This window comes from Pan troglodytes, chromosome 21, assembly GCF_028858775.2.
Source record: "Pan troglodytes isolate AG18354 chromosome 21, NHGRI_mPanTro3-v2.0_pri, whole genome shotgun sequence".
NCBI lineage: Eukaryota > Metazoa > Chordata > Mammalia > Primates > Hominidae > Pan > Pan troglodytes.
This window is the reverse complement of record NC_072419.2, coordinates 38,422,946-38,449,826: the sequence shown is the minus strand read 5'-3', so window position 1 is coordinate 38,449,826 and position 26,881 is coordinate 38,422,946. Positions and strand designations below refer to the sequence as shown.

Below are 26,881 nucleotides of genomic sequence, written 5' to 3'. Positions count from 1 at the left end.
TGGCTGGAAGGACCAGCTTAGACTCTGGTTCCTCCAGGATCAGAGGGTCTGGTGCTCCAGCCAGAATCAGAACTCGTCCCGCAGCTTAGGGGGCCTGTCCATGCCGAAGAAAGAAGACGGCCTCCCCTGGAGGTCCCGCTCCCGCTTCACAAAGGCAGTGAAGGAGGAGACACAGTTGCCAATAAAGTGGTCAGCTTGGCCGAGGATGTACAGGTCAACCTGGGCCACCTCAGGCTTCAGGCTCACCACCTTCACCTGCAGGAAGAAGCACAGAGCATATAAGCTGGGGTGGCTGCAGGCCAAGGCCTGCCATCCACACCCCCAACCTTATTCCCTGAGCTGCAGTTACAGACACAAAAGGAGGGGCAGAGAAGAGGAAGATGTGGTTCAGTGTCTGAGGGAAGCATTGCCCAGCTGCTGCCTAGGCCCACCCCACCCTTCCCGGCTCCAGGAGCCTCAGCTCCAAACACACCATTCACACCTTCATGTCTTCACTTGTGCTGTTCCCTCTGCCTGGAATGCTGCTTCAACACCCATTAAAATACCGACCAGAATCTTTTATTTTATTAATTTTTTGAGATGGGTTTTTGCTATACTGCCCAGGTGGGTCTTAACCTCCCAGGCTCAAGCAATCTCCCACCTCAGCCTCCCAAGTAGCTGGGACTACAGGTGTGCACCACCACACGTGGTTAATTTAAAACAATTTTTTTAGAGGAGGAGTCTTGCTATGTTGCTCAGGCTGGTCTTGAACTCTGAGATTCAAGTGATCCTCCTGCCTCAGCCTCCCAAATAGCTGGGATTACAGGTGTGAGCCACTGTGCTTGGCCTGACCAGGCTCTTAAGGCTAAGCTCCAATTCTATTTTTCCTAAAGCCCTGACCTGGTGGACTTCCCCACCAAACCAGAGAGGGGAACAGAGAGCTCCACACCTTCCAATTCTGGGCTGGATGCCTCCATCTCCCATGTACCCCAAATCCAAGCCCAAGGTCCGTCCAATCTACCCCTGAGATATTCCCCAAAGGTGAGCCCTTCTCTTGAGGGAGGGCCACTCCTTGGGCCCAATCATCACAATCTCTTGCCTGATGGACTGCAACAGCCTCTTCCTGGTCCCCTCACTGCCTCTCCTGGTCTGCTCACCACAGAGCAGCCAGAAGAAACTTTTCGAGATAACCTCACACCTGTCCTTCCCGCCCTCCAAGTGGAACACCCTTTAATGATGCCCTATTGCCCTTCAGATAAGGGTGACAAATTGTGAACGTGGCCTACAAGGTCCTCGCTGGGCCTCTTCTTATCCCACCCCCATCATCCAGCCCCTACCCAGGCTCCCGCCCTCCTCAGGACCTTTGTGCGTGCTGTGCTGTTTGGGGTGCACCTCCCTTTACCTGGTTAGCTCCTAGTTCTCCTTCGCATCTCGGCTTCAGTGGTGCCTCCTTGGGGAAGCGCTCCCTGGCCCTCTAGCCTAGGCCAGCATCCTCTGCTCTTCACTCTCACAGAACCCTGCTGCTCTACTTTGGAGCACACATCTCTGCTTATAGTTTCCACTCCTTAGTGATTCTCTGATTAGCATCATGTCCTGCCCCTGACTGGGGCTAGAGCTGTGTTGGTTTGCTCTCCACTGCTGGCCAGGCCCAGCACAGAGCCTGCCCCAGTAAAAATCTGGTGAGTGGACAGGTGAATGAATGGACCTGCCCATCTCTCTAGCAAGCTCCTGAATCCACCTTGTGGCCCACGTTATAGCTCTCTGCAGTCTCTTTTCCTGGGTCTAGAATGTGAGCCCTGGAGGGCGGGACCACATCTTATTTACCGGTACCCTTACTCAGCACTGGACCAGCTTAATGGAGGAGCAAGGCTTAGTTCAGGATAAAGGTGGCCTCTGAACCCATGGAGAAGGGAGTTGAGGGGTGGGGAGGGATGAGAAGACTGGCATAGGGACAGGAAATAGAAAATGGCAAGAGGTTCAAGGTGTAACAGATACACTGACTCCAAAAACTCACAAAAAAACTCCCTGGGACTCTCCAAATGCTTCAGCTTAGTACAGAGGTAGTTGGGGGTTGTAGGTAGGTGGGGGGAATGTGGGCAGAGTTGGGGCTGAAAGTGCTTTGCTGTTCCACAGAGATTTCTGATGTAACAAAAATCATCATCTTGCTATCTGGATTGTAGCAAAGAAATAATACCAGTTTAATCATGGCCAAAATCCCCCAAACAATTCCACTCACATTCTGAAACTTACCCACTCTGTGTCATGCCCATTATAATTAGCTCTGGGACTGCTTGGGTAAACTCTATCCTTTCTTGGATAAACTCTATCCTTTCTTGGAATTTTGGTTTCCTCAGCTATAAAATAGAGGGGTTGGGTTAGACAACCCCTGAGATCTCTCAGCTCTGATTTTCTCTTAATTATATTTTTCTTCTGCTTTTCTTTCTTTCTTTCTTTTTTTTAAATAGAGATGGGGGGTCTCGCTATGTTAGGCCAGGCTGGTCTCGAACTTCTGGCCTCAAGCAATTCTCCTGCCTTGGCCTGGGATTACAGGCATGAGCCACTGTGCCCAGCCTCAGCTCTGATTTTCTGTTCAGTAGGTGGGGAGGAGATTAGAATGTGCTGACTTAGCACTTCCTCTCTGCACTGGAGCTTCCTGTGTGTCTGGGGTGAAAGAGAAGGGGAGGCCCTTGATATAAAGCCAGCGGTACCCAGTGTCTGCCTCTTAAGGCCTGCACAGCATTTACGGTTTTCACTCATCCTACAAAGTCCTATGGAATGCTTAATACTAATTCAGTCATTTTATCAATACGTACTCACTCATTGCCTGAGTATTACTCTTCACTGATATAGTAAGCACTGACCAAGAACATTCTAGTATTTACTCATGTACTGAATACCCACTATTCACGGCTTCTTCAACGGTTTGCTAAGCACAAAGATCCTTTCCTTCATTCATCAGCCACCAATTTCTACTATTGATGATAGCTAACTTTATTGAGCACTTATTTTGTAGCAGGAACTGTTTCAATTTCTTTACATCTGACCTTCACAACTGCCCTATGAGATAGGTACTATTCAGTCCCATTTTATAGATGAGGAAACAGAAGCACAGAGAGGTCAAATAACTTTTTCAAGGCTGCAGAGTGGGTAAATTCAAATTCTCTGACTCCAGAGTCTCTGCTATTAACTCCTCCACTATACTGGATCTCTCCCCAGAGCCCACTCTCTACATCCTCATTCAACAAACTGACTGCCTACTAAGTGTCAGGCACTGTACTAGACACTGGTGATGGTAAGGCAGGGTTTCAGTCCCAAAGAGGTCGAAGCACCAGGCTAGACATCAAGGAATGTTAACAGTGAGTCAGCCTTGGACCCTGCCTTCAAGGAGCCCACAGCTCCTGGGAGGAAATAAGACATATTTCTACACCAGTCTCATACAGTCCAGAAAGTGCCCAAGAGAAGAAATGATACAGGGCCATGAAGGTCCCAGCAGGGATACGTGAGCTCCAGAAGTGGATGAAAACCTGGAAAGACTACGGAGGAGGCCTCTGAGCCGGGGTTTGAAGGAGGGTAGGAACTGAAGAGGAATGGTAGGTCCAGGCAAAAGGCTTGTAGGGGAGCCCGTGAAGCATGCAGTGGGCAGTGGGACCATCCTGGCTCCTCCTTTCATTCCCTTCCTACTGCACTCCCACTTGGCCCACACATACCTTCCCTTTGAAGAGCTGTTGGAGCTCAGGCACATAACTCTCGGAATCAGTAGCAACATAGACCGACTGGGCATCCAGCGACCTCACCCAGAGCTTCACAGCCCTCTGGATTTCCTTCAGGTCAGGCAGGCACATAGTCATCGTGAGGGGGGCCGCTGTGCTGCGGCTGTAGCCCACACACTGCGGAGAGGCCATGAAGTGCGAGCCTGCGGTCCCGTCCTTCAGCATGGCACAGGCGTTCTTCTACGGAGAGCGGGGAACAGGGTTAAATACTGGCAACTGCCCTGGAACCCCAGAAGCAAGACCTGGTAAGTGGAAAAAGACAGGTTATACAGGAAGAACCTAACTACATTTTTTTTTTTTTTTTTTGAAACGGAGTCTCACTCTGTCACCCAGGCTGGAGTGCAGTGGTGTGATCTCCACTCACTGCAACCTCCGCCTCTGGGGTTCAAGCAATTCTCCTGCCTCAGCCTCCCGAGTAGCTGGAACTACAGGCACCCGCCACCATGCCCGGCTACTTTTTGTATTTTTAGTAGAGATGGAGTTTTGCCATGTTGGCCAGGCTGGTCTTGAACTCCTGACCTCAGGTGACCCACCCACCTTGGCCTCCCAAAGTGCTGAGATTACAGGCATGAGCAGCCGTGCCTGGCCTAACTACATTTTTTTTTTTTTTTTTTTTTTTTTTTTTGAGAGGGAGTCTTGCTCTGTCGCCCAGGCTGGAGTGCAGTGGTGTGATCTCTGCTCGCTGCAAGCTCCACCTCCTGGGTTCACGCCATTCTCCTGCCTCAGCCTCCCAAGTAGCTGGGACTACAGGTGCCCACCACCACGCCTGGCTAATTTTTTGTATTTTTAGTAGAGACAGGGTTTCACCACGTTAGCCAGGATGGTCTTGATCTCCTGACCTCGTGATCCGCCTGCCTCGGCCTCCCTGAGTGCTGGGATTACAGGCATGAGCCACCATGCCCAGCCTAACTACATTTTTAAAGAAAACACTGAGGACCAGGCGCAGTGCCTCGCACCTGTAATCCCAGCATCTTGGGAGGCCGAGGCAGGCTGATGGCTTGAGCTCAGGAACTGGAGACCAGTCTGGGCAACGTGGCAAAACCCCATCTCTACAAAAAATACAAAAATTAGCCAGGTGTGGTGATGTGCGCCTGTGGTCTCAGTTACCCAGGAGGCTGAGGTGGGAGGACCACCACCTGAGCCCAGAAGGTGGAGGATGCGGTGAACTGTGATTTTGCCACTGCATTCCAGCCTCGGCGATGGAGTGAGACTCTGTCTCAAAAAAAAAAGCATTGAAGGAGGAGGAAAATGCATCAAAAGAGTTAACAGTGGTTCTTTCTGGGCGGTGGGCACAGCACAGAAAGCCTGGCATTTTGAAACAAAAATTACTTTTCTTGGTCTTACTGCATTATCTGGGATATTCACTGAATTCTGGACAGTGGCAGTACTAACGGGCAGCCTTATATGATTCCCAACTACAGTGGGAACACTTCCAATAGCTCCCCAGGAGGTATGCTATCTGCTGTGGTTTCGAGAGATAGCCTTTATCAAGTTAAGGTGGGTCCATTCTATTCCTGGTTAGTTATGAGTTTTTATCATGAACAGGTGGTGACTTTTATCAAATGCTTTCTTGGCCTCTGTTGAGATGATCATATGATTTTTCTTCTTTGGGTGTTAATATAGTAAATTTGATTACATTCTTGCGATAGATTTTTACGTGTTTTGTGTTGTGTGCTAATATGTTATTGGCTTTGACCTGTTAATATTTCACTTAGGGCCTATGCATTTGTGTTCATAAGCAAGAACAGGCTATAATTTTCTGAGCTGACCTTATCTGAGTTTGGTATTAGTGTTATGCTAGCTTTATAAAAAATAGAATCTTATATCTCTTGATGTTGTAGGAAAGTATAGATGGGAATTACTATTCCTTGAATGTCTGGTTGGAGCCACTCATAAGACATCCTGGCTCTGGCTCCCTTTCTTTGTGGGGGCTGGGGGAAAGAGGAGAGTTTAGTGGGTAAATGTAAGATTACCTCATCAATTGGCTATGAGTGAATTTTAATTTTAGTATTTTTCAAGTTTTCTGCAATGAGCATTTCTAACATATCTATATATCTTCTTAGGTAAATTAAGGTGACCATCTATATTGATTCTGTTATTTTCACACAGAGGTGAAAACCTCATTGGAATACAAGGATTCTGCACATTTAAACAGCCTCCAAATTCTGTTAGGATGACATCTTCATTTCTTGGGAGCCATGCCTCATCTCCACAGTTGGTTTTTCAACACGGAGTCTACTAGCCAGACACTGAGCTAGGACAGGGGACTCCTGGACTGTGGCCTCTTTATGGCTTGCTGCCTGACCTGGGGTCTGGCTTGATCTCTCAGTTTATCCATCTGTAAAATGAGGATAAAAACAGCTGCTGCTAAAGTGAGAGCTGGCTGGCAGGCACTCTGGAGTTACATTTTGATATGTGCTGCAGTGGGATGATGGGACACAATCCCACGAACCAGAACAAGTGAGAGCTCTCTGCTCTGGCTGGGACGCGGGGCCGATCCCTACAGGCCAGGGCCATGCTCAGGGACACATCCAAGTTAGCCAGTGAGAGAGGAAGGGGGAAGTTACCCAGTCAGAGCCAATGCGCAGATGAATGCCCACATAGGGCCGGACAAGGTGGGCATGAATCTGGGCCTCTCCCGTCTTCACCATTTCGTCTGACCATACCATGTACTTCTGTAGTGGCCTGTGTTCCTCCAGGACGGGGAACTGGGCCGGGGCTCCTGGCAGGGCAAGCACCGGATGTTCCTTTGGAGAAAATCTAGACAGGAGATGGAATGAGGGAAGTCAGAGGACGCACAGAGAGCCTGGCTGCCACCCCCACGGGAAAAAGGATGGTGTTGCACCATGCCCCAGAGACCCTGCGGAGGGGCCCCTGCAACACGCAAGAAGCACGAGAGGTTGTGAAATACCAACGGGCTGATAAGGAACCTTGGTGGCGGCGGCAACAGGCACAATATGCAATAGTGTCCCGCCACACGGAATTTACAACCCTCTTTGCTTGTCGAACAATTAAAACTTTACAGTAGAGCATTCCAACCTTTTATATGTCACACTGGCTTCCAATCTGTGGTGCGGTAATTCATTCCAGGGTGGGGTGTCTGGACCAAGCCTTTGCCCTTTTACCTACATGGCGGGACTGGGACATGCAGCTGCTTACAGAAGCAACGGCCAGGTCACACTCACAGGGACTATGTATACTGGATTTGAATCATTCATTCAACATTTAAGAAACATTTATTGATTGCCTACTATGTATTGGGACCTGGAGGAAAACAAGACAGGCATAGTCCCTGCGCTATGGAAGGGAGCAGGGGTCTGCAGGTGCCCCTATCATGCCCTCCCAAGCCCCTGCTTCCCCCTCATACACAGTCCATCTCATAATTATTTCACCTCTGTCCTTGCTGTGGGAAGGCAGTGCTCCAGTATGCGCAGAATAGTGTCTGGCACACCCAAGAGCTTGGTAAATATTTTTCTTTTCTTTTTCTTTTTTGAGATAGGATCTTGCTGTCACCCAGGCTGGAGGGCAGTGGCGTGATCTCGGCTCACTGCAATCTCCGCCTCCAGGCTCAAGGCAAGACCTTCCCATCTCAGCCTCCTGAGTAGCTGGGACTACAGATAAGTGCCACCAGGCCCAGCTAATTTTTTACATTTTTTTTGTAGAGACGGGGTTTCGCCATGTTGCCCAGGCTGGTCTCGAACTCCTGGACTCAAGTGATCTGCCTACTTAGGCCTCCCAGTGTTGGGATTACAGGTGTGGGCCACCGCGCCCGGTCAATACTTCTTGACTGAACAAATGAAGAGCAAACCTGTGTTCCCTCTTCAGCTAAACCCAGACTACCTCTCAGCAACATGAAACCCCTTGCTGTTCCATGTTCACAATGCACTTTCAAGTTCTAGATCTCTGTATACTTCTTCCCTCCAGCTGGAGGGGGGAAGTGCCTTCTGCCAGCCAAAATCCTTTCCTTAAAAGTATGAAATGGGAACAGCCATTCTGGAAAACAGTTTGGCAGTTAGGCATGCAGTTACATGACCCAGCAATTGTACCCTTAGGCATTTATTCAAGAAAAATGAAAACTTATGTTCACACAAGCCTATACACCAATGTCCCTTGCAGCTTTATTCATAAAATAGCCCCCAACTGGAAACAACCCAGACATCACTCACAAGTAAACGGTTAAACAAACTGCTGTACCTCTGTATCATGGAATATGAACCCCACCAAAAAAAGGAACACAGTATCAACACAGGCAACAATTTGGATGATGTCAAGGGAATTATCCTTGGGTCAGGGAGGGTGGGCAATCTCAAAGGTTATGTATTGTATGGTTCCATTTATATAAACATTTTAAAACAATAGCATGGAGAAGAGATTAGTAGTTGGCAGAGGTTAGGAATGGGGTGTATATGTTTAGGGAGGTGGGTGTGGTTATAAACTGGCAACACAAGGATCCTTGTGATAATGGAACTGTTCAGTGTATTAACTATGGTAGTGGATACATAAACCCACACACGATAAAACTGCACAGAAATACACACACACACACACACTCAGGCATGCACTCACACACTCAGAAGTAAGTACAAGAAAACTGAGTAAGATGGGTAAATTGTATCAATGTCAATATCCTGGTTGTGATACTGTACTATAGTTTTGCAAAATGTTACCATTGGGGGAAATTGGGTAAAGGGTACATGGGAGGTTGCTGTCTTATTTCTTACAACTGCATGTAAATGTACAATGACCTCAATGAAAATTTCAAATAAAAATTACGAAATATTTCAAACCATCCAGGCAAATACAGAAAATAATTCAATAATTTATATACCCATGACCCAAATCAGCAGAAACTAACTTTGCTTTGTTTCAGGTTTAAAAAACAAAACAAAACAAACAAAACAAAAAACACACACCTAAATACAAGCTCATCCTGCCATCATCCTTCCCAGAGGGTAATGTGTTTTAATGTATGATTGCACTTTTACTATAGACATCAAAAAGGAGGGGAGTGTTCTTCTGCGTGCTTTCTATGGAGTGGAATGATGAAGATTGTAGGTTAAGCCAGAATGCTTTGTTCCAACGTTGACTATGCCACCAGCCAACTTGGGCAGGTGACTTTACCACTCTGTGCCTTAGCTCCTCATCCACATAATAGAGATAACAGTTCCCACATCATAAAGCTGTTTTTTTGTTGTTGTTTTTGTTTTTTTTCAATTGTGGTTGGGTGTGGTGGCCACTCCTGTAATCCCAGCACTTTGGGAGGCTGAGGTGGGCAGATCACTTGAGCCCAGGAGCTCAAGACCAGCCTGGGGCAACATGGCAACACCCCATCTATCCAAAAATATCAAAAAATTAGCCGAGTGTTGTGGTGTGTGCCTGTGGTCTCAGCTACCTAGGAGGCTACATGGGAAAATCGCTTGTGCCTGGAAGGTTGAGGCTGCAGTCAGCCATGATCGTGCCACTGCACTCCAGCCAGGGTGGGAGGGTGAGACCTTGTCTCAAAAAAAATTTTAAAAAGTTGACCAGGCGCGGTGGCTCACGCCTGTAATCCTAGAACTTTGGGAGGCCAAGGTAGGTGGATCACGAGGTCGGGAGATCGAGGCCATCCTGGCTAACACGGCGAAACCCCGTCTCTACTAAAAATACAAAAAATTAGCCACACGTGGTGGTGGGCACCTGTAATCCCAGCTACTTGGGAGGCTGAGGCAGGAGAATGGCGAACCTGTGAGACAGAGCTTCCAGTGAGCTGAGATCGTGCCACTGCACTCCAACCTGGGCAACAGAGCAAGACTCCATCTCAAAAAATAATAATAAAAATAAAAAATAAAAAAAGGTTGTATATATTTACGATATACAATATGATATTTTGATCTACATGTATGTAGTTAAATGAATAGTACAGCCAAGCTAATTAATATATCCATTTATAGGGCTACTGAGAGGATTAATGTATTATCAAAGCAAAGCATTTAGAACAGTACCTTGGCACACAGAAAGCTCTCAAAGAATTCTAGCTCTTATCATCATCACATTGCATGTAACCTAGTTAAAGGTTACATATAAATCTAATCAACTTTCTAAAAATTCAACTTTATGTTTCAGAGACTTGGCCATGTTGATCATGTGGATCATGTGGTTGTATTAGCTTCTCTAAAAGTTTTCCATTTTGTACAAATAAACTGCAATTTACCTACCTATTTCCCTCTTGCTAGACAGTGAGGTCGTTCCAATCTTTCCCTCACACAACAGTGCTGTGACAGACATGCCACTCATTCTCCACACCCAACAGAGACTGCTTGCTCAGCAAACACCTTCCACATCTCCAAGGTCAGTCGCAATTCCCAAGCCTCACCTCCTTAGGGAGTGTTCCCTGTCCCACTTCTCTTGCTGCCTTCTGCACAATGATATGCCCTGCAGCCACTTTCCCTGCCCATGGAACTGTCAGCTGGTGAGGCTGGGGACCCAAGCAGCCTGTTTGCCATTGCTCCCACATACACTATCCAAGGCCTGTGTAAGTGACACAGGCCTTGGACCAGTGACAAGAAAGTGTTCCTTGATGGTCCAGCTGTGCGACACTTATCTTGCTAGACTCTAGTTTTCTTTTCTTTTTTTTTGAGATGGAGTCTTGTTCTGTCGCCCAGGCTGGAGTGCAGCGGCGTGGTCTTGGTTCACTGCAACCTCCGCCTCCCAGGTTCAAGTGATTCTCTTACCTCAGCCTCCTGAGTAGCTGGGATTACAGGCACGTGCCACCATGCCCGGCTAATTTTTGTATTTTTAGTAGAGACGGGTTTTCGCCATGTTGCCCAGGCTGGTCTCAAACTCCTGACCTCAGATGATCCGCCCGCCTCAGCCTCCCAAAGTGTTGGGATTACAGGCATGAGCCATCGCGCCTGGCCTAGACTCCAGTTTTGTTTATATGTACATAATTGTGCATTGTTTATTGGGCCTCATTATGTGATAGGCAATGCTCCAATTGTTTGTGTATATTAAGTCATTTGATTTTCACAAGAGCTCTGTAAGGGAAGTATTACTGTCATTCTCATTTTACAGGTGAGGAAACTGAGGCACAGAGGTTAAGTAACGTGCCCAAGGTTGCACAGCTAGGAATTGGTGGAGCCAGGATTTAAATCCAGGCAGTGTGCTCCAGATCCTATGTTCTTAACTACTACCCCTTACTCCCATCTCCCCCACCCCTGACAATGAGCTGAGTCTGTGGCTTAATTTTCTGATTCCCAGCCCCAGCATGGACCTTATCACATGGTAGGCATGATAAATATTTTTAGAATAAATGAGAAAGATTTGGGGACCTCACCAGAAAGACCCGATCAGGCTGTCAGGGGTTAGAGAAGGAAGCAATTCATATTACCTGAGTAGCTACTATAGGCCAGGTCTTCAGCTAATCTTTCAGATGCTACCTCAAAAGGATTTTCAAAGGAAAGCCAGAGTAGATCTCCCAGTGGGGCTGGAATATCAGGATAAAACCAGCATCTGTGGCCCCCTGCCACCCCCCGACCTCTTGGAAAGCACCTGCAGCCAACCTTCGGTGAATTCCAGACTTGGAATGTGTGTCCCCTCTACCTGGATCTGGACCAGCAAAGAGCTGTCCCAGTGGGACAACATCAGCTCAGACCCAACAAGTAGCAAGAGGCTAAGGCTGATCTGCTCACTTACTTTTGGTGAGGTAAGACAGCGCTGTCTGGAAAGAATGAGGGGGGAACAGGGATCTTGGCTGGAAAGAAAATCTTCACCAGCACCATCTGCCCGGTGACTGCTCACCCTTGGTCAGGCCCTTTGCCTCTTGCTATCCAGCTGAAGTCAGCTGGCTTTCCTGCTGCTGGGCCCAGTGAACCTCTGGGATTCTTCACCACCATGCCTGTGCTGCTGAGATTCTCCAACAAACTAGGACTTCTCTGTATACAGCATCCATTTATGTGTCCAGTATGTATCTGTGGGACCACCAGTGGATGAAACCCATATTGAGTGCAGAAGACCCAGGGACATGAACAAGGCAGGGCCTTGTTCTGGATGTCCCTGCCATGAAGGACTGCCTTTCCCTCCAGCTCTCTGCATGGCTGGCTCCCTCTCACTCTTCCAGTCTCATTCTGGTTCCCACAGGGAGGTGGCAGCCTGGGAGAATGACAAGCCATGCGCTCAAATTCCTGGACCATTATACCTGAGAATGGTTTGGCACGATGGTGCATTGCCTTCCAATAGTCAATGTGCAGTAAGCGTCAGCTGAATTAGAGCTGTGCCAGGCTATTCACAGGCTCAGAACGAGCAGAGCTGGAAGGATCCTCAGAAATCACGTGGTAAAGAAGAAATACCTCTTATCCTCTTTCCCTAGAACCCAGTTTTCAGCTGGATACATGGCAGCCTAAAATAAAGACACTTCTTATCAGCCAAACATACCCCGGGCGAGGTGGGGGAAAGAAAAAGAAAGACAGACATTTCTAAGTACTTCTTGCAGCTAGGTATGGCCCATGTGCCCTCGTACTAGCCAATGAGATGTAAGCAAAAGGGTTATAATGGACTTCCGGGAAGGCTTCTTAAAAAGGGAGGACATGCCCTTTTGCAACTTTTGTTCCTCCAGTTGGGATGTGATGGCTGGAGCTTCATCTGCCATCTTGGCCCATGAGGTGATGCAAAAGCTAATACTGGATGGCTGAACAAAGAGATGGAAGCCTGATTCTTTTTCTTTTTTTTTGAGGCGAAGTCTCACTCTGTCACCCAAGCTAGAGTGCAGTGGCAGGATCTCCGCTCACTGCAACCTCCGCCTCCCAGGTTCAAGTGATTCTCTTGCCTTGGCCTCCTGAGTAGCTTGGATTACAGGTGTGTCCCACCATGCACGGCTAAATTTTTTTTGGTATTTTTGGTAGAGACAGGGTTTCACCATGTTGGCCAGGCTGGTCTTGAACTCCTGACCTCAAGTGATCCGCCTGCCTCTGCCTCCCAAAGTGCTGGGATTACAGGTGTGAGCCACTCTACCCAGCTGGATTCTTGGACACTATGGAGCTGGCATTCAGCTCTGGACTGCATACCCAGATCTTCTTTTACTTAAGAAAACAATAAACCCTATCAATCTGCTCTTATTTCGGGCTTCCTGCTACCTGTAGCCTAACTTAAGTCTGACACACCTAGACTTGTGGCCTACAAACTTCTTCTGCCTTACTGAGAACCCTGATATATTTAAGGGTTATTGGTTGAAGGCAATAGGGAGGAAGAATTGAGCCCCTGGAACTTGGTCCCCTACTGCTGCCCCCCATAAAGGCCCTAGAGGCATTTTTTTTTTTTTTTAAGACGGTCTCAATCTGTTGCCCAGGCTGTAGTGCAGTGGACAGATCATGGGTTCACTGCAGCCATGACTTCCTCAGGCTCACCTGATCCTCCCACCTCAGCCTCCCAAGTAACTGGAACTACAGGTATGCGCCACCATGCCTGGCTAATTTTTTCTATTTTTTGTAGAGATGGGGTCTCCCTACGTTGCCCAGGCTGGTCTTGAACTCCTGGGCTCAAGCGATCACCTGCCTCAGCCTCTCTGTAATCCCTTAGGATTACAGGTGTGAGCCACTATGCCTGACAAGCACTTCTTGAAAACTCTGAAGATAGTTTCAAAACCACTCATCGTGCCCATCCCCTTCATTTTATAGATGGGACATTGAGGCCAGAGAAGGGGAGCAGCTGCCTAATCGCACAGTAAGCCTGGGAAGAGCTTCACTCTCTGATTCCATTCTTCTCTTCTCCCCAAGGACAAATATGCATAGCAAGGAAGTATCCTGTATCTTAAGAAATGTTTAATATTAAATGTTCATACACATTCAAATTCATCCCTACTAATCATTCACAGGCTTCTTAACAGATTGCCTCACAGGGCCTATAAACCCGCGTGTTTTGACCCCTGCCCACCTCTCTGATCTCTTTTCCTGTGTGGCAGATTAGAAGTGGTCAAGTCTTTGAACCCCTTCCCATTAGGTGGGCTCTGCCTCCTCCCAATAGCACCCGACAGAAGTGACACTGTGCCGGTTTCCAGATTCAGTTGTTAGGGAGCCCGCAGTTTCTATTTCCTGTCTCTTGGGACACTCACTCCCTAGATGCTCCCTCTCAGAACACAGGTGCCATGCTGTAAGAAGCCCAAGCCACATGGAGAGGTCAAGTGTATACATGCTTCTTGGTGGCCCCAGCTTGGCTCCCAGATGACAGCAGCATCACCCACCAGACATGAGGGGGACTTCCTGGATATGTAGCTCAGTCAAGCCTTTTTTTTTTTTTTGAGACAGAGTTTCGCTCTGCTGCCCAAGCTGGGATGCAGTGGCACAATCTCGGCTCACTGCAACCTCAACCTCCTAGGTTCAAGTGATTCTTATGCCTCAGCCTCCTGAGTAGCTGGGATTACAGGTGTGTGCCACCACGCCCAGCTAATTTTTTATATTTTTAGTAGAGATGGGGTTTGGCATGTTGGCCAGGCTGGTCTTGAATTCCTGGGCTCAAGTGATCCACCCGCCTCAGCCTCCCAAAGTGTGGGATTACAGGTGTAAGCCATTGCACGCAGCCTTGGTCAAGCCTTTAGATAACTTGAGCCCTGGATGGGCATGGTGGCTCATGATGTAATCCCAGCACTTTGGGAGGCCAAGGCAGGATAATTACTTGAGGCCAAGAGATCAAGACCAACCTGAGCAACAGAGCATGATCCCCACCCATCTCTACCAAAAAAGGATAACTTGAGCCCTAGCTGACAGCTGACTGCAGCCACATGAGACCACAAGCAATAACTGCCCAGCTAACTCAAGTGTCCATCAATAGATGAAGAGATACACAAATGTGGTATATACATACAATGAACTATTATTCAGCCTTAAAAGGACTAAAATTTTGATACAGGCTACAACACTGATGAATCTTGCCACATGAAATATGCCACATGAAATAAGCCAGACACAAAAAGATAAATATTGCATGATTCTACTTCTATGAGATACCTAAGAACCTATGAGATACCTAGAGAAATTCAAAGACAGAAAGTAGAAAAGCATTTACTGAGGCTATTCATTGCAAGAATAAAGGTTATTCGTTCCAAGAAATAAGATGTTTAACCTGAATTTAAACTTTGTACAGCAGGGATTCCATAAGAAAACGGAAAAATGAAAACCCAAAAGAATTGCCCAGCTAAGCCCAGTTAACCCACAGTCCCATGAGAAATAATAATAACTTGTTGTTGGCCGGGCGCGGTGGCTCACGCCTGTAATCCCAGCACTTTGGGAGGCCGAGGCGGGTGGATCACAAGGGCAAGAGATCGAGACCATCCTGGCTAACACGGTAAAACCCCGTCTCTACTAAAAATACAAAAAAATCAGCCGGGCGTGGTGGCGGGCACCTGTAGTCCCAGCTACTTGGGAGGCTGAGGCAGGAGAATGGCATGAACCCAGGAGGTGGAGCTGGCAGTGAGCCGAGACTCCAGCCTTGGTGACAGAGCGAGATTCCGTCTCAAAAAAAAGAAAAAAAAACTTGTTGTTATGCTACTACGTTTTGTAGTGATTTATTATGCAGCAACAGATGAGAGCAACATCCTACCATTCTCTCACTCACTCCATACCACATTGCCTTCTTTCTGCTCCTTCACCATACCAAGCTTATTCCTGCCTCAGGGTCTTTGCTCCTGACTTCCTGCTGTGAACTACTTTTCCTCTAACTCTGACACAACTGGCTCCTTCTCATCCTTCTGGTCTTAGCCCTGCCAATCACATACCACCTGTTTACATCCTTCTAAGCACCATCTCACTCTGGAACTATCCTATGTAAAAGTTTATTCACTATCTCCCCTGTTAGACTATGAGTTCCACTGGGGCAGGGACCTTATCTGCCTTATTCTGGCCTTGTTCATTCCCTGCCTTGTTCATGTCCTTATTCTGGCCTATATCCCCAGCATCCAAACCAGCCCTTGACACTCAGGAAGTGCTTCTTAAATATGTGTTGGAGGAAGACAGGCAGCTGCCAAGGGACCATCAACTCCCTCAAACTCCCTCTAGGGACCTCATCTTCCCTACTAATTTTCCTTTCCCAAAAACTTGGCTGTAAGGCACAAACTTCTTCAAACCCTCATGTAATTCTTACAACTCAATGAACTCAAACAAAGCTATGGGGCAATAAACAAGTGTTTCAACAACACTCCCCATGCACCATTATCCTTTCTCTTCCCACTAGGATTGTGTGCTTCTTCTAGCTTTTTGGAATTTGCTTTCGGAGCTGCTTTTAGAGTTGGTGGCTTTTTTTTCTTTCTTTCTTTCCTGGCATATTGTCAATATGGGCAAATCTCCATACTTTGAGGGCAGGTCTGCCTTCTGGCAATAGCTCCAGGTCATTCGGAGGTGAATGGGGGAGAACCATGCAGGCAGAGAATGGGAGTGTGCTATCTGGGATCAACAATGAGGAAGATTTAAATCTGCCATGACTGAGGATCATCAGTGGCACATGAAATAGGTCCAAAGCTAGGTCCAAAGGCAAGTCCCAGAAAGGAACTGGCAGCTGTTAAAGGCACAGCTATTTAATCCACTGTGATTAAGAACAGGTGCTTTGGGACTGGGCACAGCAGCTCATGCTTGTAATCCCAGCACTTTGGGAGGCTGAGGTGGGAGGATCACTTGAGGCCAGGAGTTTAAGACCAGCCTGGGCAACATAGCAAGACCCTGTTTCTACAAAACAAAACAAAATATTCGTCAGGCATGGTGGCACATGCCTGCACTCCCAGCTGCTTGGGAGGCTGAGCGGGGAGGATTGCTTGAGCCCAGGGATTTGAGGTTATAGTGAGTTATGATCATGCTACTGTACTCCAGCCTGGGAGACAAGCAAGACCCATTTCAAATATAAATATATAAAGTAACTGGTGCTTTGGATTCAGACTTCCTGGGTTCAAAACCAAGCTCTGCAACTTCAAGCTTTATGACCTTGGGCAAGGGACCTTACTCCTTTCTGCTTCAATTTCTCTAAGTGTAAAGCACAGATGGCAGTAACAACCCACAGACTCAGGGAAAGATTAAGTGAGTCAATACCTGTGAAGACTTAGAACAGTGTCTGGCACATAGAAGACACTAAATGAATCTTAGCTGTTGTTATTTATTAAAGATTTACAAACAGACCTGAGCTGTCCACTCAACAGCTCAATGACCTTGGGAAGTTATTTAACTTCACTGGGCTCAGTTTCCTCACCTATAAAATGGAAATTGATAATAATACCCACTTCATGAACTATCTCAAAGGCTTAAATAAAATAAAGCATGTGAGTAATAACACTGACAGCCAACACTGGCTGGCTGCTTAGTGTATGACATGCACTTCATGCACTACGAGGCAGATACCATCAGCGCTGGCTCAGGGCTATCTCACTCCTTGGCCTGTGCTTGTTTTGTTTTGTTGAGACAGGCCCTTGCTCTGTAACCTGGGCTGGAGTGCAGGGGTACCATCATGGCTCACTGCAGCCTTGATCTCTTAGGCTCAAGTGATCCACCCACCTTGGCCTCCCAAAGTGCTGGGATTACAGGCATGAGACTCATTTCTCTACATCTGTTTACCTTTGCCCTATTAAATGCCAAGTGCTTTGACCGCACATGAATTAGTATGTTCCTTGCACCTCCTAACCAATGTCTGCCTTCTAAGCCCATGATCTTTCCTGCCATGCTATAACATTAAGGACAAGTACACTATGCTGATTATTGTCATTATGAGACCATAGCTCCTAGAAAACCAGAGCTGGTCATCCTCATTTTCACACATCACCATTGGCCTCTGATTACTATGTCTCACACGTGACAGGCGCCCTATAAATGTTTCACGGCCTGTGCCCATGCCCTGCTAACCTATTTTTTTTTAAAACAGGGGCTAATGGGGTGCAATTAATAAACACGTCCAGTAATTATCAGGATGACATCATTTCTCGGTCTGCACCTGAAGCTGTTCTCTAGAAGCTGCTTCCAGTTTCACCTTGGGAAGAGTAAGGTAACACAGGAGTGATTCTCACGCCTAGAGGAGGAAATTGAGACTCATGTGACTGCAGAATGTTCTTTTTATGACATCCCTTATCAACCGATAAACTCTTTCTCAACCTCATGGCGGGTCAATGTTCCACCGTGTCAGGCGTGGACATGGGAACAGATCACACAGGATTCCAAGTTCAACAGACAGAGCACCTGCACCTTTGGTCTCATACATCAGAGTTGGGAAGATGGGGAGAGTGCCAGAAGGTGCTGAATGCTCATGAGCTCCATGCGCCTCCCCTAAACCCAGAAACGCTACCCCCTCCAAGTACCTCTGGCTCCATTGTTCTCTGTAGGAAGCACTGAAGGAAATGCCTGTAAAAAGCTCCGACTTGTTGAAACTCACATGAAACTGATCCCAGAATGGGCCAAAGGGGTTTCCTTCCTGCAGAAAGAGAGTGGTGGAAGGCTTACTGATGGGGAGGGAAAGCCATTTGGGGATGGGGCCAGGGAAGTGTAGGTGGGGGAAGCTGGGTGATGTGACTCAGGCCAAAACATTCTCACAGGATGGCCTAGGAGAAATGTCACTCTGCAATTCCTAGGCCAGGGGCTGAGGAGAGTGCCGTGGCTTCAATTCTGGATTCCAGCAGGAGAGTCTTTCCTGTTCACATGTCACATCCTGCTGACCCAGCAGCACTGATGAGGGTCTGGGGAGAAGCAGACCTTGGATTTTGAACCAAGGACTAGAGCTTCAAGAGATATTCAAGATTGGCTAATCCAATGCCTTCATTTTCAAGGTGGAAACCAAGGCCCACTGAGGGTCAGAAAGGTTACACAGCCAGTAAGGGCACTGCTGGTGAGCTAGGTCTCCTTTCTCAAATTTCATAGTTCTTCCAACCACTTTCTCAAGACTTTAGCACATACACCGAAAGACATATTTGGGGGTTTATTTCCAAAGTGCCAGAAATGTATAAATTTCTTTTAATAAGATATGACAGCCTCTCATTTACCTGCTGAGATGCAGGAAGGTATTCAAGTTAAGTGGGTAGACAATGGTGCCAAATTACCTAAGGTTGAATCCCAGCTCTACCACTTGTTTGCTGTGTGATCCTGGGTAAGACACTGACCCTCTCTGTGCCGTCCTCGGTGTCCTCTCTATGAAGTGGGGATATTATAAGTATTTTCCTCATGGAACAGTGTGAGTATTAAATGAGTTGATACATGTAAAGCTCTTAGTGTGGTACCTGACATACATAGTAAGTGCTACGTGAATATTAGTTATTATTACTGATGTGGCACTTTGCAGTTTACAAGTACTTTTTCACCTGGCCCTCATGACACTTTAGGAGTGAGACAGAGCAGGGACTGGCATCTCTATTTTGTAGGTAGAAATGAAGGTTCAGAGAAGCAAAGTCTTCTGCCCAAGGTGATGCAGCTTCGCTAACAAATGCCAGAAACAGGACTTAAATCTCCATCTTTCTATTCTAAGTCCTTCTGGTGCTTTTCCCCACATTTTGCCATGACATAGTCTTGGGGGCCTAGAGGACATGGAACAGGAAGAAAGGGCCCCCGAACCCACAGGACCCACCTTCATGGGGCACGTCTTCTTATCTGGGCTTCGCTGGGCTGCCACCTCAAAGCAGTATGCCACCCGCTTCTCAGGGGGCCAGTGGGTGGGTGCCAGCTTCTCCATGAAATCCTCCAAGCTGATGACCCGATGGTAAGCCTGGAGGGGCTCCAGCTTGAAGTACTTCTGGTAGGACACATGGAGCTACAGGAAAAGGAGGAGCAGCGGTCCCGTCTCAGTGCCCCCGTGGCTACTTTAGACATTTATTAAAACAATACACTCCAGGCCAGGTGCAGTGGCTCATGCCTGTAATCCCAGCACTTTGGGAGGATAAGGCGGGCGGATCACTTGAGGTCAGGAGTTCGAGACCAGCCTGGCCAACATGGTGAAACCCTGTCTTTACTAAAATACAAGAAAATTAGCTGGGGGTGGTAGCGAGCACCTGTAGTCCCAGCTACTGGGGAGACTGAGGTAGGAGAACTGCTTGAACCCAGGAGGTGGAGGTTGCTTGCAGTGAGCCAAGATTGTGCCACTGCACTCCAGCTTGGATGACAGAGCAAGACTCCGTCTCAAAAAAACAAAAACACTCCAAGACCAAGACAGTTCAGACTACATGACAATTAAAAGTTTTCATCAAAAGACGCCAAAGCTAGGATAGAGACAGGCTAGCAGGAGAGTCTGCAAACTAAAGAACAAACAGTAACATCCCTTGTGTTAAAAAACACCTGCTGATCTGTAACAAAAAAAGACAAATAATGCCAAGATAAAACACAGGCAAAGGTTAGGGGTAAACAATTCACAGCAAAGGAAACCCAAATAGCCAACACACTCAGAAGATGTCTAACCTCATTAGTAATTAGGAAAAAGCAAATTACAATTATAACGAGGCATCAATTACTTCTCACTCATGAGACTAGCAAAAACTGAAAAGCTTAACTTGTGGGGAAATGCGCACTCTTCTACACGGCCGGTAGCAGAAGTCTACATTTTGGAGCAACCAGTTTGGGATCCAATCGGTGAGTATCTAATAGAATTTAAAATGCTCCTTCTGGCCAGGTGTGGTAGCTCATGTCTGTAATCTCAGCACTTTGGGAGGCCGAGGTGGAAGGATCACTTGAGGCCAGGAGTTCAAGACCAGCCTAGACAACATAGCGAGACCCTGTCTCTACAAAAAATAAAAAAATTAGCTGGGCGTGGTGGTGCACATCTGTAGTCCCAGCTACTAGGGAGGCTGAGATGGAAGGATTTCTTGCATCCAAGAGGGTGAGGCTTCAGTGATGTGTGGCTGTGCCACTGTACTCTAGCCTGGGCCACAGAGTGAGACTCTGTCTCAAAAAAAAATTTTTTTTTGTTTTTTTAATGTACCTTCCTCTTCTAACTATTTGCTCTAGAGAAGTACAGAAGTTCTTGCACTTTGGACCTGGAGATCAGTACCAGGATGCTCAGTGCCACAGTGAAAGTATAGGAAGGAACATCAAAGGCGTCACACCAAATACACTATATCCACAACAGTTGTTAAGGGAACAGGGCTAGCCCCAGGGGCCAAAAAGAGACTTCATCTTTTACCAACTTTATCTGTAACGCTTTATTTCTTTTATTAACAAAAAGAGAAGATGAAACAAACATGAGAAAGTGTTAACAATTATCACTTCTAATGGTGGGTATATGGTTGGTGGTTGTATTCATCTGTGTAATTTTCTTTTTTTTTGAGATGGAGTCTCACCCTGTCACCCAGGCTGGAGTGCAATGGCGTGATCTCAGCTCACTGCAACCTCCCCGTCCCAGGTTCAAGCGATTCTCCTGCCTCAGCCTCCCGAGTAGCTGGGATTGCAGGCACACACCACCACGCCGGCTAATTTTTTGTGTCTATAGTAGAGATGGGGTTTCACCATTTTGGCCAGGCTGGTCTCAAACTCCTGACCTCGTGATCTGTCCACCTCGGTCTCCCAAAGTGCTGGGATTACAGGCGTGAGCCACTGCGCCCAGCCTCATCTTTATATTTTTCTACTTTTTTTTTTTTTGAGATGGAGTCTTGCTCTGTCTCCCAGGTTGGAGTGCAGTGGCGCGATCTCGGCTCACTGCAAACTTCGCCTCCCGGGTTCAAGCGATTCTTCTGCCTCAGCCTCCTGAATAGCTGGGATTACAGGCGGGCGCCACGACGCCCAGCTAACTTTTTTAGCAGAGATGGGGTTTCACCATGTTGGCCAGGCTGGTCTTGAACTTCTGACCTCAAGTGATTTGCCCGCCTCCCACTGCGCCTGGCATATTTTTCTAGATTTTAAAAAATTTCTGGCTGGGTGCGGTCACTTTCACCTATAATCCCAGTACTTTGGGAGGCTGAGGCGGATGGATCACCTGAGGTCAGGAGTTGGAGACCACTCTGGACAACATGGTGAAACCCCATCTCTACTAAAAATACAAAAATTAGCTAGGCATGGTGGTGGGCACCTGTAATCCCAGCTACTTGGGAGATCTGATGCAGTAGAATCGCTTTAACCCAGGAGGTGGAGGTTGTGGTGAGCCAAGATCGTGCCACTGCACTCCAGCCCAGGTGACAAGAGCAAAACTCCGTCTTGGAAAAAAAAAAAAATTCTGGCTGGGCGCAGTGGCTTTTGCCTGTAATCCTAGAACTTTGCGAGGCCAAGGCAGGTAGAATACTTGAGGCTAGGAGTTCGAGACCAACCTGGCCAACATGGCGAAACCTCGTCTTTACTAAAAATACAAAAAATTAGCTGGGTGTGGTGGCACATGCCTGTAGTCCCAGCTACTCAGGAGTAGAGGCACAAAAATCACTTGAACCCGGGAGGCAGAGGGTGCAGTGAGCCAAGATTCTGCCACTGCACTTCAGCCTAGGTGACAGAGCGAGACTCTTCATCAAAAATGAAAAACAAACAAAACCAAAAAAATTTCTACAGGGTGTGGTGGCTCATGTCTGTAATCCTAGCACTTTTGGAGGCTGAGGCAGGAGGACTGCTTAGACTGAGGAGTTTGAGACCAGCCTGGGAAACATAGCGAGACCTTGTCCCTACTAAAAATCAAAGAATTAGCCGGGTGTGGTGGTGGGTGCCTGTAATCCCAGCTACTTGGAGGCTGAGGTGGAAGGACTGCTTGAGGAGATGGAGGCTGCAGTGAGCGATGATCATGCCACTGCACTTCACCCTGGGCAAGTGAGACCTCGTCTCAAAAAAAAAAAAAGAAAAAAGAAACACAGGCCTGTAATTATGGAGGAGTCTGAGTCTGGGCCACAGATAAATTTGGGAGGTACACGGAGAAGAGTAAAAGCCACAGGAGTCAACAGATATTTATAGCAAAGCAAGTAATGGTAATAATAGCAACTAATATTTATTGCATGTTGACACAGTGCTAGGTACTGCACTCAACACTTTACATAGATTTGCACATTTAATCCTGAGGTAGGAATATAACCATCTCCAGGTTACTTATGAAGAAACCCAAGCATACAGAATCTAGATAACATCTGAGGTCACATAGCTAGTAAGCAAACAGAAAGAGGAGAAACACTAACATCTAAACAGTGGGTGGAGAGAAAGGAGCCCCTGATACAGTGGAAAGAGGAAAATGCTGAGAGGTTAGATTGTAGCAGGGACAGGTGGTGTCTTGGAACAGGGAAGTTCAGGAAGGAGAGGCTTGCAGGGTCAAGTGCCAGTGGGAGGTCAGGTGAGAGAAAGACTGGGAAATAACCCCTGCCAATTTGGAGGTCACTGGTGACCTCAGTGAGAATGCTAACAGTGGCGAAGAAGAGCCTTGTTGGAGCAGGTTAGTAAGCCACAGAAAGCAAGGAAGTGGGGACTTGGAAAGACAACTGGCTGAGAAGGCAAGGAGACAGAAGCAAGCAAGCCAGAGGGAGATGGATGGGCAATGTCTACACTGTAATAGTGAGTGCGAGGCCAGGCGCAGTGGCTTATGCCTATAATCCCAGCACTTTGGGAGGCCAAGGCAGGCACATCATGAGGTCAAGAGATCGAGACCATCCTGGCCAACATGGTGAAACCCTGTCTCTACTAAAAATACAAAAATTAGCTGGGCGTGGTGGTGCGCCTGTAGTCCCAGTTAATCAGGAGGCTGAGGCAGAAGAATCGCTTGAACCCGGGAGGCGGAAGTTGCAGTGAGCTGAGATCGTGCCACTGCACTCCAGCCTGGCAAGAGAGCAAGACTCCATCTCAAAAAAAAAAATAGTGAGTGCGAAATTATCAGAACATCAATGGTTTCCATTAACTGAGGACTCTAGGATCTGTACGTTGATAAGCTCAGTTGATTCTAAGAGGGAGGCGGCATATGACAACACTGAAGGCGTGTTACTGCCACTGACACATTCGGTCCTTACCACAAGAGGGTAACAAGAATCATTACCAGCTTATTTTTAAAATGAGGACACTGAGGCACAAAGAGGTAAAGTACCCTGTCCAGGCCATGCAACTAGTAAGAACCCAAGTCAGACTATGATCTCTGGTACTCTGGCTTTTGACTGCTGTTCAAAACCTCTGTAAATACTGGCATGCAAAGGAAAAAGTAAAATCTATGCAGAGAAAAGATTGTAAGAATGAAATTAAGTGTTTTGTTCACACTAAGTATTATTTCTGATGTCTATTGGAAAATTATTAAGTCAATTCATCAAATACTAATTAAGTTCCTACTGCCAGGCTCCGGGAGATACAATATGAACAAAGACACAAGGTCACTGGAAGACACAAAGAATAAGCAAGGAACTGGGGGCCGGTGAGCATCGCATGACAAGGGAGCCCCTTGATGGGGTGAGAGGCAGCACTGAAGCCAGACTACCTGGGTTGTGGCCTTGGACATGTCATTAAATAACCTGTGCCTGCATGTCTCCTTTAAAATTGATAATAGCATCTGCCACCCTTGGCCAATGGAATGCACAGAGGGTAGGACCAATCAGGGAAGGAAATGGAGGCTCTAGGTTCAAGTCACAGGCTCTGGAGTCAGACAAAGATAGCTTTGAATTCCAGCTCTCCTACTCACAGGCTGTGTGATCTTGGGCAAGTTACCTAACCTCTGTAAACCCCGGTTTCCTCACAGGCAAGTGATGAGGGTGAAATGAGCTAATTCTCATGCAGCCGCACACAACAGGTGCTGGATAAATAAATGTTAGGCATTGTTATTGCAGTGAAGACAGTTCTGGCTGGAGGTAGCGCAATCTCAGAGGAGTGGGAGGTAAAGCCCAGAGGACTTCAGGGTTAAGTGTAAGTAAGCAAGACTGAGAAAGGGCGGAGAAAGGCCAAGGTCAGTGGGAAGTACTCACGTTGGTGAAAGGAGGCTTGTGATGCTGGTACTCAATCCAAGGAGGGACAGCCAAGGTACGGTTTAGCAGCTTTGCAAATGCCAGAGAGCCCAAGAAGTGATCGGCCTGGTTCCCAAAGCGCCCTGGAAATGGTACATTGCAGGTGAGGTGAGGCCTGGGGCATGGAGGGCATAGAGCATGCAGGGCTCAGAAAGGTTGTGGAGCCAGGGGTAGAAAGTCAGGGATACCAAGGAGAACTAGGGGAGCTGGCAGCATAAGAACAAGTCTGGACTCTTGGGTCTGATATCCAAGGCTCTTCAGGTCCTGCAACAACTGCTTCCGCCACTCCAGGTTTCTTGCTGTTTCCCCAACATGCTCTACAATTCCCGTCCCCACCCAATGCCTCTGATCTTGCTGTCCCTCAGCCAGAAGAGCTTCTACCTCTATCTCCATTCACCTGCACATGGACGGGCAACTCGAATGCCTCATTCACTGGGCTCCTTTCACCAATCCCCTGCCATACTCACTCTCCCTCCTTTACCTCCCACCTTGGCTCTGAGCTACTTCAGTTCTTCAATTTTCCTCAAGTATCTTTGCTCACTTCCTGGCCCTCGTACTGGCTGATTCCTCAGCCTGTGAACGCCTCAGAAGCAAGGACCCTGTGTGATTCCTTTTCTTAATCTCAGCATGGCACCTGTTCATTCATTTCACAAATATGATTGAGAGGCCACAATGTGCCAGACTCTGTGCTAGGTGCTGGGATACAGGAATGAACAAGAAGGACAAGGCCTCTGCCCCTAAGGCACTCACAGTTCACTGCAGAGACACTAAACATGTAAACAAATACATGAAAAATGTTGATAATTGCCAGAAAGAGATGAAAAAAGTTTGGTGATAGGGTAATGAGGAGATTACTTGGGTAGAGGTCAGTGAAATCCTTTCTGGTGACATTTAGGCTGAGATCTAAAGGATGGGAAACAGCTGGTCAGGCAGAAATGGAGGAGAGGATTCCAGGCATAGGGACCGCCACCTGCAGCAGTGCAGACTGGAAGACCTGAGCATGTGTGAGGAACGCAAAGGAGGTAAGTGTGGCTGCAGCTGGAGGATCAGCAGAGAAGGGAGTTGTGGAGATGGCCAGTGGAGGCCACATCATTCAGGGCCCTGAAAGTCATGGTCAGGAGTCTGGAAGCCACTGGGGGCCTTAAGATCATCCACTTCCACAATGATGATCCACCATACCCATTTCAACTGTGCACCTGGCATGGTCTTTAGATTCTCCCCTACCCTGCTCTCTTTACTTTCCCTTAGTATTCATCATCCTCTATGAAACTATGTATTTATTGTTTTATGTTTACCCCTTTTTGGGTTTGCTTGTTTCGAGACAGGGTCTCACTCTGTCACCCAGGCTGGCAGTGCGGTGGCACGATCAGAGCTCACTGCAGCCTCGAATTCCTCGGCTCAAGAGATCCTCCCACCTCAGCCTCCCAAGTAGCCGCCCAGATAACTCCCAAGGGACTACAAGCACACGATACCACGCTCTGCTTTTTTTTTTTTTTTTTTTTTGAGATTGGATTTTCACTATGTTGCCTAGGCTGATCTCGAGCTCCTGGCTTCAAGTGATCCTGCCTCGGTCTCTCAAAGTGGTGGGATTACAGAAGTGAGCCACCGCGCCTGGCCTACTTATTCTCAGTTGTTTGTCTTCCCCAACTAAAATGAAGGCTCTACAAGGACACGGAGTTTATCTTATTCACTGCGGTATTCCCAGTACAGAGAACAGGGCCCGGCACAGAATAGGTGCCCCATAAATATTTGCTGAATCAATGAAAAATCACCAGGAGCCAGCGTGGGTCAGTGACATCAAGTCCTGCCCCACTAACTCCATTTACTGGACCCTGGACTGGCTTAGACCTCGAGCAAGTCACGTAACCTCTCCCAGCCTCAGTTTTCTCATCTGTCAAATGGAAAGTTGGACACGTTGGCCCCTCTGTGCCCTTGCAACTAAGGCAGAGAGGAGAAGAGCATGCCCCATCCCGCTCTGAGGTTCTCTCCTGGACCTGTGAAGGTGTCTCTGGGCGCATCTGAGGAGTGGCTTTTCCTCTCCCGGCCTCAGTTTCTCCATCTGAGCAGAGGGCTTGGGAGGCCTTACCCATGCAGGGGCAGTAGAGCAGGTAACCGGCCGGGTCCCAGGAGCCCGCGGGCATCCCCGGGAGCGGCAGAAGCAGCAGCAGAAAAGACACGCTCAGCGGCCGTGCCCACGCGGCGGCGCCCATGTCGGCCCGGGAACCCGAGCCAGCCTCGGCGCACAGTCAGGGAGGGAAGGAGGGACGCGACCGCCCGCCCCGCT

The 26,881-nt window shown here is 47.7% G+C and overlaps 1 protein-coding gene across 1 annotated transcript; it reads right to left on the bottom strand.

Annotated features, from left to right (window-relative positions):
- Positions 1–66: 66 nt before the first annotated feature.
- On the bottom strand, positions 67–26,807 carry POFUT1 (protein O-fucosyltransferase 1). The gene is given in 7 exon segments (NM_001008982.1): positions 67–255; positions 3,687–3,929; positions 6,317–6,509; positions 18,043–18,155; positions 19,299–19,481; positions 24,559–24,680; positions 26,684–26,807. Coding segments are annotated over 7 exon segments (1,167 nt in total).
- Between the last annotated feature and the right edge of the window lie 74 nt (positions 26,808–26,881).